Source organism: Chanos chanos, chromosome 3 (genome assembly GCF_902362185.1).
Source record: "Chanos chanos chromosome 3, fChaCha1.1, whole genome shotgun sequence".
NCBI lineage: Eukaryota > Metazoa > Chordata > Actinopteri > Gonorynchiformes > Chanidae > Chanos > Chanos chanos.
Genome location: NC_044497.1, coordinates 13,145,091 through 13,162,369, shown reverse-complemented (window position 1 = coordinate 13,162,369; position 17,279 = coordinate 13,145,091). Strand labels below are relative to the sequence as shown.

At 38.9% G+C, this 17,279-nt stretch overlaps 2 protein-coding genes across 4 annotated transcripts; one reads left to right on the top strand and one right to left on the bottom strand.

Annotated features, from left to right (window-relative positions):
• Positions 1–309: 309 nt before the first annotated feature.
• On the bottom strand, positions 310–9,295 carry LOC115807320 (ATP-dependent zinc metalloprotease YME1L1). Of its 3 annotated transcripts, none has more exons than XM_030768236.1 (18): positions 9,124–9,295; positions 7,718–7,846; positions 7,146–7,329; positions 6,504–6,605; positions 6,159–6,268; positions 5,802–5,946; positions 5,414–5,521; positions 4,878–5,051; positions 4,609–4,761; positions 4,205–4,337; positions 4,044–4,106; positions 3,601–3,713; positions 3,260–3,415; positions 3,013–3,164; positions 2,645–2,771; positions 2,482–2,555; positions 1,674–1,760; positions 310–1,535 (listed from the first exon to the last, which is right to left on the bottom strand). In XM_030768236.1, exons 1-18 carry the CDS (start codon positions 9,154–9,156, stop codon positions 1,392–1,394), a joined length of 2,187 nt encoding a protein of 728 aa, XP_030624096.1. In that variant the 5' UTR covers positions 9,157–9,295; the 3' UTR covers positions 310–1,391. The 3 variants fall into 3 exon arrangements, with proteins under 3 accessions (XP_030624096.1, XP_030624097.1, XP_030624098.1); XM_030768237.1 differs by having other exon boundaries at positions 5,438–5,521; XM_030768238.1 differs by lacking the exon at positions 6,504–6,605 and having other exon boundaries at positions 5,438–5,521.
• Positions 9,296–11,284: 1,989 nt separating this feature from the next.
• On the top strand, positions 11,285–17,073 carry mastl (microtubule associated serine/threonine kinase-like). The gene is made up of 11 exons (XM_030769651.1): positions 11,285–11,384; positions 11,494–11,582; positions 11,672–11,778; positions 11,953–12,115; positions 12,442–12,608; positions 12,739–13,962; positions 14,184–14,325; positions 14,484–14,501; positions 15,660–15,773; positions 16,666–16,767; positions 16,916–17,073. The coding sequence occupies exons 1-11, from the start codon at positions 11,314–11,316 to the stop codon at positions 17,071–17,073; spliced, it is 2,355 nt and encodes a 784-aa protein (XP_030625511.1). The 5' UTR covers positions 11,285–11,313.
• The last annotated feature ends 206 nt before the right edge of the window (positions 17,074–17,279 follow it).

The window sequence follows — 17,279 nt, the reverse complement described above, 5'->3', positions numbered from 1 at the left end:
CTTCTTCTTGTTGACATGGAGCTTGTTCTACCATTAGTGTAGTCAAATTTAGAGGGAATGAAGGAGACAATTCAGAGTAGAGTAATCAAGGACAATTTTCTCATTATTTTGAGTGGGACGATGAAGCAATTGCTCATTATTGTCATCTTTTAAGTAAAAAGTGTTGAACAACCATGCATTGTTTATTTCCAATGCAATTTAAGTATGGTTTGTTGAAAAAGCAAATAATACTCATGGTATTGCTCCTGTAAAATTGTTTAATTTTCAGTAGCTGACAAGCTGCAAATGTAACCCAAGAAGGCCATGATAGATATTTGAATAGACTTTATTCATTTGCGCATCACCCAATTCCATTTCTGAATGTGAGAAACAGATCCAAGCATGGGTTTAATTTAAAAAGAACACACACAGCACAGGTATTATACACACTTATATACAGTGTTTTCCTCACATTGCCTTTTCAATTCACAGAATACAGTAAAGTAGCATATGTGGACCTAAAACTTACAGCAATGGCACACCCATGACATTCTACACAAATAAATAGAGTACTGGATGAACCAAACTGTGGTCAGTTATCCTTGACTGCAGTTTACATGCAGTAATTTTTACTGCATTTAAAAATCAGGACTGTGATGTAAGGACAATGTCCAACTCTACCAGTTGTTTGCGATTCCTGTTTCATAGATTTGACCTTGGCATCAAAGGGAGGTACTTTAAATTCAATCCATACCAGTATCACATTATTTTAAATTGTATAGTAAAATCTGTGTATCTGATTACATTCATCCAATCACATGGAGTTTTCTGTGAGTAGAGGAAAACATTTTAATATACTTACATCATAATTTCAAGAAATATCTGAGGTGACCTAAAAGTTCCTTTGCAACCAAACAATTTTGCCTCTGTTTAAACGATTCATCAGACATTTCATTTTAAAACAGCAAAGAACTGACCCAATAATAAGCCTGGTGAATAGCCATAAAGTACAGCATCTTTGCTTATAGCAGGGCAGCATATTGTACACAATTGGATGGTTTGTGACAACCCTGGAAGTCCATTAACCATTGTCAGGGAATCTACAAATGAGAATTAAATTCAGGGCAAACTTGTTTCTTGATCTCAGGGTAAAAAATTGATTTGATGCAAATATGGCAAAAATATTAGTCTCCTCTGGTACTACGACAGCTTAGACTGACAAAGGCAAGAGGATATTTGTGATATGTGGATTTGAGGAGACCTCTGTGAACATGTTCTATGAATGATAAAAATTATGTGTTGGCTGAAACAATTTTTTTGCCTTGCTTGTATTCAGAGAAAGAGGAAAAACAACGACTTCTTGGTAGAGGCTTCACTGTACAGTTTCATATTTATACAGATGAAATGCACCATCATCTAGGATCCAATGATTTGCCCTCTAGGACCATTTGGATCTCCTTAGCATCCAGAGTCTCATATGTCAAGAGGGCATCTGCAAGTTTCTTATGCTCCTTGCTGTAGGTCTTGAGAAGTTTCTTTGCACGTTCATAGGAATCCTGAGAGAAAAAAAACAGCAAAAGGAATCAAAGTGTTTAGTAAATCCATAAAAGAAAAGAAAAGTGCACAACTGAAAAGAGAGCTAAACCACTCATTACACCTTACTAGGTGTTCAGTAAAGGCATGAGGAGGCTTACCTGTAGCAGCATCCTGACCTCCTGCTCAACAGCAGCCTGCGTCTCTGGGCTTTGTTTGGACAAGTCTGTGTAGGTCATGACTCCCAGCTGGATCAGGACAGCAGAGGAGAGTGTTTAGATGCACTTAAATTTGACCAATCACATTTACATGACAGCATCTACACAGACATTTCAGAGTCTGGAAATGCAATTCGTAGATAACAGGTTTATGAAACATAACAGACCAAATAAACAGCAATAAATCACTGATTTTACTGAGATTTCACTTAGATCTTCTCTTGGGATTTGTTGTAAGTCAAAAGCAGAGTAAGGTATTGGCCCTGAATGGGAGTTACGTTGTTCAAATCAAAGGTCTATGCCTGAACACGGAGCAGATGAAGGGATTAGAACGAAGCCCAGATTTAAGTCTGGAATGTGTGAGCTCACACTAACTGGCTGCAATGCTACTGATCATGTGGAAAACTCAGTCAGGCACTGCTTTTTTTTTTCTCCCCTGAAGACCTTGCTTTACAAAAAAGGTATTCGACTGTCAAAATTCTTATGACATTGCTATCTGTACATAAAATGGCTTTGTCAACTTGGAACTTAGACACCAAACTCAGCGACATGATCTCCTCTATATCATTGCATATAACTACATTTTTTTATTTACTTAACTCAGGTTAGCTGAATAATCTTTTTGGAACAATTTGTCCTGTTGGCTCAGACATTTCGTAAGAACCATTAGGGGTTTCTCCACATTGTTTTTCCCTTGGAGTTACCCTTTAGAGTAGTGCTTTGAACTATTCATACACTGTAGTGCACACACCTTGTCACTCATTCCAAATCGGGTCACCATCATTTTTGCTATTTTAGTTGCCCCATCAAAGTCACTGGATGCTCCTGTGAAAATCACAAAAGAGATGTAGTTATAAATAAGCAGAACTGCTCGGGAATCCACCTGTCTGCTGCAACAAAAACCTTTAGCCTACCAGTGGTGATGTTTTCATCCCCGAATATAAGCTCCTCTGCGACTCTGCCCCCCATGCTGACGTCCATTTGTGCGAGAAGCTGAGCACGAGTTTCGCTCCAGCGGTCATTTTCGGGGAGCATAGACACCTGGGGGCAGATTAGGATCAAGGGCCATTACATAACCAGCCCAAAAGGATTGGTCACACCAGCAAATTGAACGAGATTAATACTACTGATGCAGTTATATCGTTTTACACCATACTCTGCAGTTTAGTGAGTATGTGAAAGGCTGTATTCTGAAATTATGGGTACATCTGTGTAAACAGCTGCTGTGCTTAAGGGAGACTTCTATAGGTTGAAGCAATAACGAGAAATGTAATCTGCTCACATGGCCCAGAGTGGGTCCCCGAGGCATGATGGTGGCTTTATTGATGGGCATGGCATCTTTGGTGTAATATGCCACAATGGCATGCCCAGACTCATGATATGCTGTGATGGTCTTGTTTTTCTTGTCTATCTCAACGCTCCTACGTTCAGGGCCTGTGAGAAATGGTGAGAGGGGAAGTGAGGTTAAGAAAGAATGTAATTTCCTTCACTCTGGGGCTCTCTGGCTCTAATCTCTTTCACATGCTCACCCATGAGGATCTTGTCCTTTGCAAATTCTAGGTCCTTCATAGTAACCATGTCCTTCCCATCCACAGCAGCCTTCAGCGCTGCCTGGTTCACCAGATTCTCCAGCTCTGCCCCAGAGAAGCCCACAGTTCCCCTAGCAATGATCTCTGCATCCACAGCTACAAAACACAAACAGGTTGCACTCTTTTTAATGGACACCTAATTTAAACACACAAGATCTCTGAGCCTAATAATCTAATATTTGAATGTACAGCTCACAAACTTTGAGAGCATAAGGGCATAAGCAGCCTTAAAGCTGCTTGAGTGTATGTCAGTTTCAACCAGATTTACATGAAGTACTCACCAGAATCCACTTTGATTTTCTTCAGATACCATTTAAGAATCTCTGTACGTCCTTTCACATCTGGCCTTGGAACTGTAACTTGCATATCAAACCTTCCTGGTCTCACCAAAGCACTTAAAACAAACAAACACATACACAAAGATCTATAAGCCTAATAGAAAGACCACACACATTAGTGACTGAGGATTACAGGGATTCCACAAAACTAGGATCATTTGATCTAAAGAAAAAAAAAACAACAAAAAAAAAAACCACCTTATTTTTCTTTTGACCATGTGACAGACATTTTGAGTATGCTTTTACATTGTTAAGCTGAAATCCACCAATGTGAAAATGACCCTGGGAACCTTTAAGACTTGGCATACAATCAGAGATATAGTAGCCTATGAGTAAAATCCAGGTCAGAGGGACCTATGGAGCAAGCTTTTCAACACTGAACGTACTTGTCCAAAGCCTCTGCAAAGTTTGTGGCGCCAACCACGATGACCCCCTCATTAGGTTTAAACCTGCAAATATCAAAGCACCATTTGAGCTCGGATAATACATCAAAAAAAAAAACAAGCATCCATGTTCCAAGTTCAACATTAATTGCAACACCACTAACCCATCCATTTCAGCAAGCAGCTGGTTGATAGTCTGTCGTGAGTAGGGGTGCATAGGAGACTCAATTCTCTTTCCACCCACACTGTCCAACTCGTCAATGAAAATGACACAGGGTGCATTGGCTTTTGCCTCCTCTGTGAGACAGATAACAACATACAAAAATCACAGAATGTTTTAGAGCGGCTGCTATAAAAAGGGGAGAATGTAGATTATTCAATGAAACATTCAATCTGTAACAGTTAAAAAAAAAAAAAAATCAATTTTTTTTTAGCAGCTTCAACAGTACATAGAGACAGATGAACTTTAGATCTAATCTAGAAAGGCATTGCCGTGTTCAGTTACTGTTAGGGCAATTTTGCCACACTGCTATGCCATCACAAACGCCCAGTAGACCTGACTACTCACTGAAGAGGTTCCTGATTCGACTCGCTCCTACACCCACAAACATCTCATCAAATTCTGAGCCTGATGCATAGTAAAAGGGTACATCTGCTTCCCCTGCAACAGCTCTGGCAAGGAGAGTCTTTCCTGTTCCAGGAGGACCCACAAGGAGGATACCTGATGGTAAGCAGATAAAAGTTAGAATAAAACCAAAACTGAAACATTATTATAGACCTTAGAATCCATTTTCAACCAGAAGTAAACTATACTGCAGAGACTAATGAAAGATTCACCTTTAGGTAACTTTCCACCAAGAGCTGTGAACTTCTGTGGGTTTCTCAGGAATTCAACAACATCCTGAAGCTCATTTTTCGCTTCTTCAACTCCTTTTACATGTTCAAATGTGACATTCTTCATCTGAATGGGATCCACTGCAGAATCCAGGCCAGAGGTGGTACGGAAGCGAACTGTCATATGATCAAGACATCCATGTTAGATAATCAAAAACAAGACCTCAAGTGAAATGTGATAACCATGGTATAAGCAATAGTAAATGCTTTCACATTTTAATTATTGCTTTTTCTTCTAGTTTTGGAAGTATCTGTCACCTTACAAAGTGTTCCTGGTTGGTAAAATCTGAGAAAATATGGTATCCAGCATCATGATAATTATCTCAAAAGTCTTAATGTGCAGAATTTCAGCAATGTTTATTAAGGTAACATCATTATCCTATTTTTTTCCTCTGTTCTTACAGCATGACATAACTTAGCAGTTGATGAGCGAATGCTATTAATACAAGTGTAGAAAGGGAATAAAACAGGAAACAAACCAGTATCAGAAAAGGAGCCTTTACCCGAGAGGAATGGGGTTCTTGATAGCCCATAAATGCCAACGAGAAGGAGGACAAGTAAAACCAACCTTGTCCTCTTAAGCGAGTCTGTCATAAAAAGATTGAAGACAACATTTTCACATTTTCATCTTAGTGTTCTGAGTCACCTCAACAGCACCACCTTCTGACAATCCAAAGGTGTACACACTCTGTTTTTGCTGTAAAGCCTAACCAGTGAGGCTACTTATTTAAAAACTAAATGTTAAATATTTATGAAATGAGGTAACCCTCAGTTTATACCACTGTGGGTAAGCAGAAGAGAATGGTATCACTATTACCACATGAGAGAAAACTGTTAATGAATGTGTATGTAAATCCAAACTCATGCCTTGTGTTCTTTGTGTCAGTGTTTGGGCTTTCATGAAACCCTCTGTGAAGCCAGCCTTAAAGGCATCCTGCTGAGTGTCTGATAAGTTCCTTTGCTTTATTATCTGATCAAGACTATCCGCCTCTGGTTTATCCTTCAGGAGACCCTGTGCAAGTAAAATCAGTGAGAGAGAGAGAGAGAGAGAGAGAATTTTGTTAGAGAGAAAGAGAGAGAGATTGAAAGAGAGAGAGAAAGAGAGAATATCATGAGACCAATCACACTTAAGAGCAAAGTTCAAACACTGACCCATTCTGCCAGCAGAGGTAAAAGAAAAGTGAAGTCATAGTCAATACTGAAATACAAGTACACATGACTGACCTTCATAAAGGCTGGTGTGTAACCCTCTGGTTCTGCTGGTGCCTCATAACCAGCCTGCAGACGCCTAGTTTTGGACCTTAGAGTTTTAAACCCTCTATTTTGGATCCAGCCTGCAGAACAAGAAAAAAAGTGAAATGAGGAAATAAAAACGTTCTCAATCAATAAATGAACAAATAAACAAATGCTTAGCAGTCACTATTCCATTCTGTTACAACAGGTACACAAAGTCCTATAAAATAACAAGTACACAACTAAACATGTTAAGAGAAACAAGTTATGTGATAGTGGGGCACAGTTTTTCTCATAGTTGTGCATGTGTTAGTGGGTTGTAGTTTTCTTCATTACCTTGCCAGTGCTGAAGATCAGAACAGACCGCCTGGAGAGGACTATGCCTCTGCCTGTGGAGCACTGGAGAACCGAAAAGTCCAGTATTTCTGTGAGAAAACCCTATGAATACCAAACACAGACCCATTACATCCACAATATTCCAGCGAAAGGACAAAGACATCTGTAGTAGTTTGTGTGTACTTTCTGCAACATGCTTGTCCGGTGGTCTAAAGATGTCAATGTAAATTCTCTGGAGCCTTTTTGGGAAACCTCAGCTTGGTGTTGGTTGATTTATGGCATAAGCATTACATTGAAAGTTCTGCTACCCAATTGCAGTAACTTCATTAGTATTGACGTAACTTCACTTTCACACACTTTAACTGAATAAAATTATGGCTTGACTCTGAGGGAAGCAGTGTCCACTGAAACATCAGTCTGCAACTATGTTTATTAAAATGTCCACTCTTTCAATCACACTTCTGCCTCTTTATTACAGTAGGCTGAGGTGCACCAGGAAATGTCCATTACAAATCATTTCTATTCATTGCAAAATATCAAAATTTACTTTTACAATGTGTGAGAATATCCACCTCTACTTCATAAGGTGACCTTGATGAGTAATTTTGCCCTTGTGCAGAACATAATTAAGAACACCCTTACCATGTTTATTATGAAAGAACGAATCTGTAGAAACGTGGGACATCTTCCAATTTGTTGTGACATTCTCAGCATTACAGGCTGGACTCTCGACTGGCAATGATCTAGGCAGCAGCCTGTTCATCAGGTCATCCAGCTGCCCTAATTTCAGATCTGATAGGCCCAGGTCCCTGAGGTTTAGTTTAGGCTGTTGACACACAGTCATAGAGAGGTGATTAAGCTGACTAAAAGCAGTGACAATCTTACAGCTGTACTGGAGAGATGTCACTAAGGCAGTTTTCCGCCAAAGCCAGATGTCTCTGTAAGTGCATTCTTTTTGATTTGGACCCAATAACTGTCCATAGCCCAATAAAAGAAACGGGCATTTTACGGCTGGTTCTGAATGAAAGGGTGAAAAATAACAACCATCAAAAAATTAGGACTCAGCATAAAACAAGTAAAAGCCGCCTATTTGAAAGCTTTCCACACTCTGCTGGATCAGTGTACACACTATTTACATATATCCAACACTGTGTTTGAAGAAATGGTGTGTTTTGGAAGAAAAATACATGCCATTTTTTCTTAACTATAGCTACCTCATGAGGAAGGTCTTGATCTGGTATGCGTTCTCTTTGTAGACTCTGAACTGAGGCAGTGGCGGCAGAACTGGCGGAGCTCTTGAGGGAATGGAGGGCATTGATAAGCTGGCTCAGGGGCACAGTTACCTGTAGCGTATGACACACATAGATATAAAAGGTTATAAAAGGTCTCTAATGAGCGTGAATGCTGTCACCTACAGGACATGTAAATTTTTCATGTTAAATAATGGTTTAAATTTAAAGGAGAAGTTACCCGGACAACAATGGGCTATAGAACTTTATAATAAGTGACCAGATAATGGCCTATAAGTCAGCAACAATATAAGTCGAGTAGCTACTAAATTATAGACAATCAGTTTCAGTGAACTGTATAACAAATTCATCCTGGTGATAAGACTTTTGAGGCTTGGGTCATATGGCAGTCTTGTAGCTAGCGTGCAAGCTGCCACTGGACAGAAAATATAGGTCTAATTAGTTTTTTTTGGCATAATTTTAACTCTCCTGCATACAGCTCTGGAGTTCATAAAGATACCCCATGGTTGTGTAAGCGACCGTGACATGCAGTTGCATAACTGTATCTATCGCTAGCCAAACAGCTAGCCAGCTAGTTAAAGTTTAGCTAATACATAGGTCACTCAAATTAGCTCTAAAATTAGTTCTGCTGTGTGTTGTATCGCTTACATATCGCGAAATCCCTTTCCAATCAACTCAGCATCAAAACTCCGGACAACTATCAAATTATGTCAGCCAGTAAGCTAACGTTTCGTAAGCTAAACTGGCAAAGAATATTCATTTGTTACCATAAGGGTAACAGAGATTACAGGACAGAATAAATTCCATCGATTAGAAGTTATATATCAAGATAGTTTACATATCGACCTATACCAGATTAGCCAAATCACTAATTTACCAGCTCAAAAGATACGTAAATTTACATATTAAGTAAACTGTTAGGTTAGGTTAATCACCAAGCTAGAGACAGCTACAGTCAAGAAGCCTATTAGCCAGCTGTACTCTGTCACTGTAAATTAAACTGGTAAGGTTTTGTTCTCATGTGCCAATAGCAGTCTTGTCTTAATTCTAGACTTGTGTTACATCGGCAGAATTTATCACTGAAGCTTACAAGTTAGCGAACAATCACCAACAGGACAAATGTTAACCTAACTGTGCTAATGCTAACTCACCCACCAAGCGAACAGTTATGTATACATTCAGCCCAAAAATATTCAGTTTACTGGGAATCCCCTAAAAAGACTTAGTTCGGTAAACATCACCAGCAAAGTACACTTAATTTAGCCTTCCTTTCCCAAGTCTCGGTAGAATATGTTATAAAGTTACAGATATCCCGATTCGCTTATCAGTCTCGATTCACATGGATAACGGTATAAAACATTTCCAATTACCTGTGGCTGAAAATACGCCGATAAAGAAAACATTACTCCAGATTACCGAGTGTGCCTTTGTAGGGACAGCTCTGATATACCGCTGTCAAGACTAAATTCACACCACCTCCTATCCTTTTGTTTTCCACTCTTACTTAACTTGACAACTGTACTACAGCTGCGCTTGCCGGCAACCTTAGCTAACAAAAGATGATGCTAGCATGCCAATAAGGGCAAGTTGACAAGCGATCACTACCGGTTGCAAAACTGTTACGTCATATTCAGAACGGACAATTTTCCCTACAAATTTGAACGTATTCTGGGTTTCCAACACATAGCCAGATTTCTAGATTTCGGAGAATAACTGAGGCCAGTTGCTGCTGCAGGAAAGTGTATGTGCATTTTGAAAAACGCTTGCTTTTCACAGTCATTTGAACACTAAGGCCAAATTCTCCTCATGTCGACCTGCGCAGAAATGTTGAGCTAAAGACAAGTGCACACTTTTAAAGACGCATCATTCTACACAAATCACAAGTAATTCAGAGAATTGAGAGAGGTAACCATGTTTTAAGAAAAATAACCAGAAAATACTCAGCAACTGATATAGCTCAAAACCTCTTAATTATCTTGAAAATCAAAGCGATCTTCACCGGATAATTGTTTTCTGACCAGTCAAGTTGTCGGCACTGAAATATTTTTTATTTAATGAATAATTCGTTTTATCAAAACCTTTTCCCCCCTCAGTGGTGAAAGACTATTATTTTAAACACACATTTAGAAAATATTATACTGCACCTCTGTTGGGGTACACAGTGATATCTGATATACAACAAAATTACTTTTACATATATAATTTACATGATGTGTTTTAAGTGACACAGTGCATTTGCAACAGCGAAAAATGCTAATTTGCCCGATATATGTACTAAATTAACATGCGGATATAGCAGTTTGTGTACCCTTTTGATACGCAAAAGGCACTGTCCAGTGACTGGACAGGTGATACGGATCAGGGCCCGATAGTAAAACAGATAATGTGGGGTTGTACAGTATTCCATTACCAAAAAACCCGCAGTTCGACCTACTTGCAAAGTAGGATCTGTGGACGGTAGGCTACTGCGCACCACATATTACCATAGTAGTCCAAAGTTATGCCCGATTTATATTCATGATAAGCATACAGAGATAAAGTATCATGCATAGCCCTCAGTATGCCCGAAAAATAAATAAAATGTATACATCAAAGACGAATCAGAGTTTATTAAAGAGAAAATTTGACCAAAGCTCCTGAAATTCAATCCCCTCATAGATTACCTATTAGTGCGTCACACGTAGGACCCCAAACTGAGAGCGTATTTCAAATTTTCAAAACAACCCCGGTTAGCTGGTTAGCCAACGTTGGCCAAATAGATTCTGTATTGACTTTACTCAGTAGCAACAGTATTTCGATCGAATTTAACAAGTAGTCAGTAATGGAGGTTCAAGAGCAAATAATACAAAGTTCAGCCCCGTGTGGAGTCACTACTGTCGAAGTTCCTAAACCTCCTTCCATAGAAGACTTCGTTGTGGTGAAACCTATAAGTCGTGGTGCATTTGGAAAGGTTTATCTTGCAAGGAAAAAATGCAACTCAAGATTATATGCAATAAAGGTAACGTTAAGTAAATACTATGTAACTATCATTATCATTATCATTAGCATGCTAAAGTGGAATTTAAAAAGAAATATTGTTCATGGAACCGAAGCGACTTAGACACCACCCAAAGCTGGAGTAAAGTTCTTAAACTAAAGTTTTGTTGTTGTGCCTCAGGTATAAATTGCCTCGGTAATAAACACATAATGCTGACTATGTTTATGCATGTCGTTTATTATTGATCTCACGAGTAGAATGTAATGATTCAATTTTAATGGAAATTTCCCAGGTGGTGAAGAAAGCAGACATGGTCGACAAAAATATGACCAGTCAGATGAAGGCAGAAAGAGATGCTTTGGCTCTAAGCAAAAGCCCGTTCATCGTGCACTTGTACTATTCCCTTCAAACAGCGACGAAAGTATATTTGGTAAGCGTAGTTAAAACTTCCTGTTTCAAATTTAATTGTAGGAATTCTTCTAACTATTCATTAATCTTTAATATTTGTCTAAAGGTAATGGAATACCTAATTGGAGGTGATGTAAAGTCACTGCTACACATCTATGGGTATTTTGAGGAAGACATGTCAGTGAAATATATCTCAGAGGTTGCACTCGCTCTGGATTATCTCCATCGACATGGAATAATTCACAGGTATCCCAGATTGAATTCTCAAACCCTAGCAAGCTTGAGATTTTTGTATTATTATTTTTATTGAGTTTTGCGTATTACCAAATTAATTAACACAAAGCTCTTTGCACAGGGACCTGAAACCAGACAACATGCTTATTTCCAATGAGGGCCACATTAAACTGACTGATTTTGGCCTCTCTAAGGTTAAGCTTGACAGAGGTATGTATGTTGTGAAATGTGAGTTATCTTTTACTTTTCGCATTTAAAGTAGTGGTCATTAGTGCATTTTTATTTTGCATATCTCTTAGAGCTGAATCTTGTGGATATTTTGACAACGCCATCTTTGGCAAAACCGAAGAAAGATTATTTCAGAACTCCTGGACAAGTCCTCTCATTGATAAGCTCACTTGGTCTTGTGAGTAAAATAATAACAGCAGTAATCTGCATATTTCTTGTTATCTCACTTAATAAGTTATTCCGCATAAACAATTTACATAGTAATTATCCCTTTGAAATGTCAGATGATGTTCCTGTTTTAAAACAATTGTTTTATTGGTTTGGTTTGGTTTGGTTTGGTTTGGTTGTCAAGAATACTCCAGTGACTGAGAGTAAGCGGCATTGTAGTGCCTCGGCTGTTCTCAGCCCCATGTCCTGTGGGAAAGTGGAGATGCGGAAGAGTTCCCTTTGTTCACCTCTCTTGAGGAAGAAGAAAGAACACTCTTATTCCCCTGCCTGCTGTACCCGAGCTCTTGGTATGTGCTGTTACCACATGAAGTATTGTAGAATTTCAGGTTACACTACATGTCTCAAGAAAGTTCAGTTAGCATTCTTCACACAATGTTGTCTGTTTGGCATTTATTAATATAACATAATATAACTTCAAACTTTTGTATTCGCACATCTCTTCACTTTAAGTGTTGGCATAAGTTAGTTTTTCATTTGAGTTAATTCTGTTTTGATGCCAAGTCATCCTGCTGCCACATTAATATGCGTATGGTTAAAATAAGTCAAATACTCTCTGAGACTTCTAAATTGCAATAAATTTGTTTGCAAAAATGTAATGTTAAGTCTGTTTCAGTATCCAACAGTGTGTTCAGCCCAGAGGTGTTGGCCAAGAACCTAACCCCCAGGCTGATGAAGTCTAGGAAGAGGGTTTTGAACAGTGTAAGCAGCGGTCATTTATGTCTTTTCCCCTCCACTACTGACTCTGAGAGCTGTGTGAGTCCACTATGGGAGGATGAGCAGGTGACAGTTAGTTGTTATATTCCTTAACAGATGTCATGATTCAATGTTATACTCCTCATTAGACAATAACACACTGGTTGCATATTGCATACATTTTTAAATTACCGTGGTCTTTGTGTCCCCTGTGTAGGAAATTAATGACCATGAAAACATTCCATATCAGTGTGGAAAGGGGGGTACTGACAAAACAACGAAAAACAATGCTTCTACAGCGCTGGAAGAGATACACAGAGATGAAATCCAATTTTCAGGCAGGGATACTGCTCTGACATCACTTGATAACTTTGACTTGAGTGCACGCCCTCATAGAAGACATCCTGAGTTCTTTGGAGCTGAATTGTCCAACAGGAAGAAACCAGATGTTTCAGTGGGGAAGAGGCTCCATATAAATGACACTGAAAAAGGTGCAGTCTCACAAACACAGCCTCTTCTCAGTCAGTCAGCTGGGGGTGGTGTTAGAACTGCCCGTTCTGCACGTCTTATGCAAGCTGTGGGGACTGAGTCCATAATAAGGCCAACCCCTTCGGTGAAGAGGGGGTTTGACAAAGTGGATAGAAGTCCAGAGCAAATGGAAGTTCAAGCCAAAAAGAGTGATTCAGACTACAAGAGAAGTTTCGAAATTCCAGAAAATGACTTAAAGTTTCAGACAGGTTTGACAGGCCTGTTTTCCACTGTTGGACTGAACGAACTTAGAGCGAACGAGCGAAATCATTGTGAGGTAGGAGTCCCCAAACAGGCAAGTCCAGTTACTGTAGCAAAGAACCTTCTCTCTGAGTTAGAAGAACCATGTGAAGAGGTGCCTTCAAGGGGCACTGGAGTTTCTGCCAGTCTGAGCTTCTCATCAACAGTGAGTGACAGCCCAGAGCTAAAAAGGAGCCTTAGTTTGGATTCTAATGGCTCAATACATGAAATGTCTGTGATCACAACCACACCTACACCAAAAGGAAGGGACGTTAGTCCTAAAGAGGGACTGTCATCACCCTTTGAGGAACTGGATGAAAATGACATTTCTGCAGGTCCCCCGTTGCCACAATTGGAACCAACTTTCCCTATTAATACTCCACAGCAAGGCATGGTTATAGCCCAGAGGGGTGAGTCTGAATGCTCTCTGTTGGACCGTCACCATCCTCTATCCAGCAGTATGGTCAAATCACCCTCTTTCCTCAAGCCCAGGAATGTGGTCGCTTTTAGGAGCTATTGTAGCTCTATCAACCGGTCCAACATGTCCTGTAGCTCCCGTCGCAGTATTGGTTCAGTGGATCTTATGGACACGTCAGCCTCTTTTCATAGTGATCCTACAGCAATGACGCCAGTACAGAGAAAAATCCCCAGCTTCAACAGCTCTCTATGCCAGGTAGGACAAGAGACTGTTCACTTTGCTGTCAGTGTTTTCTTTTTCTTTGCCAGACAGAAACATGTCAATGAAGGCATACCAGAAAAACCACCACTGCAAGTTAGTGCTGTTGTGCTTACTGCGTTGCAGTTTTGTTTTTGCTGGCAAATACTACCGAGTGGCCATGATTTTCCAGTTATTTGCTCCTTATAACTTTAACTCATGTTTATTTCCTATCCCAGACTCCACAGCCAATGGTCATGTCTCATACTCCTTTTAGGACACCCAAAAGTGTCCGAAGAGGCCCAGAGCCTGTGGAAGGAGCACCCATCCTAGGAACTCCTGACTACCTAGCCCCAGAACTTCTCCTAGGCAAACCTCATGGTAAGAATGTGTCTGACACTGTTGAATGTCTTTTTTTTTTTTAACTTGATATTATTTTTATTGCTTTTCCACACTAAATGATCATCTATATAATATCATGTTTGAGCACTGTGTTTTCATGCTTATTGTCTCATTTCTTTAACAATCATTGTTTTCAGTTTCAGGATTGAAGTGTGGTGAGTTACACATTTGTTCAGGTTAAAAATTCAGCCATGGACATGTGGGTGCATGTGCGAGCTGCTTGTCTATATTGCCTTTTTTGTGATAATGTAGAATAGTATGAGGGAATTAATATAAGTGGATATAAAATAACAGGTGGATCACTTCTTCCCTGATTGGCTGCTGTCACTTTATTTGCCTAAATGAATCCTTTTCAACTGCTGAGTTTATGGGAATTTATGTTGGCAAATGGAACGTAAATAAATGAAGCTGGCACTTTTAAACTGATATTGTAATTCACATTGATGATTTCTGTGAATTATATTATCATGCAATGTTTAATTTTTTTCGCTTATTTAACTGAACACAGTAATTTGCCACTAACTTTAGTTAGTTCTTGGACATTTCACTTTCAATTTTACATTAGGTTTTAAATGTGATATATGCTAGATTTGTATCTTTTCATTGCGTATGGGTATTCAGTGTTTTACACATGTAGAAAAGAATATGTGGAAATTTAGGTGATGGTTCATGCAGTTTTCATCTGGGTTTTAGAATCCTGTCTCTGCCTCCTCCTGTTTTGCTCAGTGAGAGCTTTTGATTTTGAAACACACCACAAAAGTGCAACTACCTTTCAGATATTCATGGGAAAGAAAAAGAAAACTCAAGATTTTGAGGGGATTTGTAGCCACTTGTAATTGCTTGAAATCAGGAGGAAATTATAGTAAAACACTCTCAGCTTAATACTAAGTACAACAACACCTGCATTGAAAGTAAAACGTCAGTCAAATTCATTTTGAACTTGATGTCAGTTTTCACTTAGCATTATTTAGCCTCTTTTATCCCACATAAAGGACACCTTCCAGATGTGATCTGTCACTTAAACATTCTATGTTTCTTTTTTAAACTATACACTTGAAAAAAAAACATTTTTGAAAATAGATATGACATTAAAAGCATAATCCACGTTTAATGAGCATTTGACTTTTGAGTGTTATTATGTATTGATTTTGCAGAAAGCTAAATTATGCAATTTTTGTACAGAATTACCATTAACCTTGGCTTCTTGTCACCATTGTAGAGTAGTTTTGCCAATCTAACACTATGCTGTATCATACTCCACATGACTGGAAAAGTGATGTGTGTTTTTAAAGGTGTTTTCTGTTTGGTTCCAGATTTCATGGTAGATTGGTGGGCACTGGGAGTATGCCTCTTTGAGTTCCTTACAGGAGTTCCACCATTCAATGATGAAACGCCTCATTTGGTCTTCCAAAACATTCTCAATAGAGGTAGGGGTTCTCTCACCACTGAACACCACTCAGATTTCCTTTTTGTAGTGGTGTAAGAAACATAATTTTTGACAGTTTTTGTTTGAGTTCTGCACACTTATGTTTACTACACTTTGAAGTAGGGCTGCACGATCTGGTCAAAATATCTAATCGCAGATAGACGGAAATATTTTGCGATTGTGATTTTAACTACGATTTGATAAACATCTAAGTTAGCATATTTTTGCTTAGTTGTCAAGACTAAAATCAGATAAAGGCTTAGAACTACACTGCAAAAGGATGTTTTGAAATAATTATGTCAACTCAATAAAAACTTTAAAATAACTCAGCTACTCAATGACAAAACGGTACAAATTATATAGAACCTTTCAAAAAAGGATTTCTCACAGAACGTCACATATGTAAAGTCACCAGCAATTGTTTGATTTAGTTCAGGTCAGCTTTCGTCTGTCTTTTTTTTTTTTTCCTTTTATACATAAATTCATCGCAAAGCTCTAAGCTGTCATGAAGTACAGGGTAATGCCAAACAGGGTGTCCAGAAAACGAATGAACGAATTGGAGGCAAAGAACACATGAAGTAGGGTGGCCTACGCCGAATGCAGGTTCACTGATTTAAAATGGTGATTAATCTTTTGACTGGATTTATGACTGAGATGTACAGATATACAAGCTTGACACTTGCCAGCCAATCAGACATGTGTATTTTCTGTTGTCACTTTGTATTATAAATATATTTTATTCAACTGGAGCCATTTGCGGTTTAGCAATCGCACATGACCATATCGCGATTTCAATTTTAATTCGATTAATTGTGCAGCCCTACTTTGAAGTATGATAAATGAGAGTTTAGTTTACACGTTATGTAATTTACTTTTTGATAATAAATGAGCAGATATACCATGGCCTGAGGGTGAAGAAGAGCTTGGGCAGAATGCCAGAAGTACAATAGAAATTCTCCTTACGATGGACATGGCCAAACGGGCAGGGCTGAAAGGTTAGTTTCCTGATACTCCATTTGAGCTTGAAGGTGGAAATCTTTTTCTTCTCTTTTCCCAGAGCTGTTCACTGCCCATTGCTCCATCCTAGATGTTTTATTCATACTGGTTCTTTTCTTTTGTTTTCTTTTCTTTTTTTTACACCAGAGCTAAAAGAGCATCCATTCTTTGCGGGTTTGGAATGGGACAACCTGCAGAACCAGTCCATGCCTTTTATACCTCAGCCTGATAATGAGATGGACACTTCATACTTTGAGGCAAGAAACAAAGCACAACATCTCGCCGTCTCTGACTTCAGTCTTTGAGAAGTCATGTTTTGCCATTACATTCGCTCACCCCTTATTGTATGTGTTAGCTCTTAATCTCACAATATACTACCTTTATATACTTGAAAGGTTGCATTTCCAATTACGCTTTTTAAAATACAATTTTACATTACTGCCATGATTATTGATTTCACCATTTTCTTCAGCAGTTCAAGAAATGATTGTATATACGTGCACCATACAGA

Bases quoted from the DNA above. Each gene is read 5' to 3' on its own strand.
- mastl (XM_030769651.1), top strand. From the start codon at position 11,314: ATGTCAGTGAAATATATCTCAGAGGTTGCACTCGCTCTGGATTATCTC. The intron at 11,385-11,493 runs GTATCCCAGATT...CTCTTTGCACAG, and splicing joins CGACATGGAATAATTCACAG to GGACCTGAAACCAGACAACA. The intron at 12,116-12,441 runs GTATGTGCTGTT...AGTCTGTTTCAG, and splicing joins CTGCTGTACCCGAGCTCTTG to TATCCAACAGTGTGTTCAGC.
- LOC115807320 (XM_030768236.1), bottom strand. From the start codon at position 9,156: ATGTTTTCTTTATCGGCGTATTTTCAGCCACAG. The intron at 7,847-9,123 runs GTAATTGGAAAT...CATACGCTACAG, and splicing joins CGGCGTATTTTCAGCCACAG to GTAACTGTGCCCCTGAGCCA. The intron at 1,761-2,481 runs GTGTGTGCACTA...GTCCTGATCCAG, and splicing joins GATTTGGAATGAGTGACAAG to CTGGGAGTCATGACCTACAC.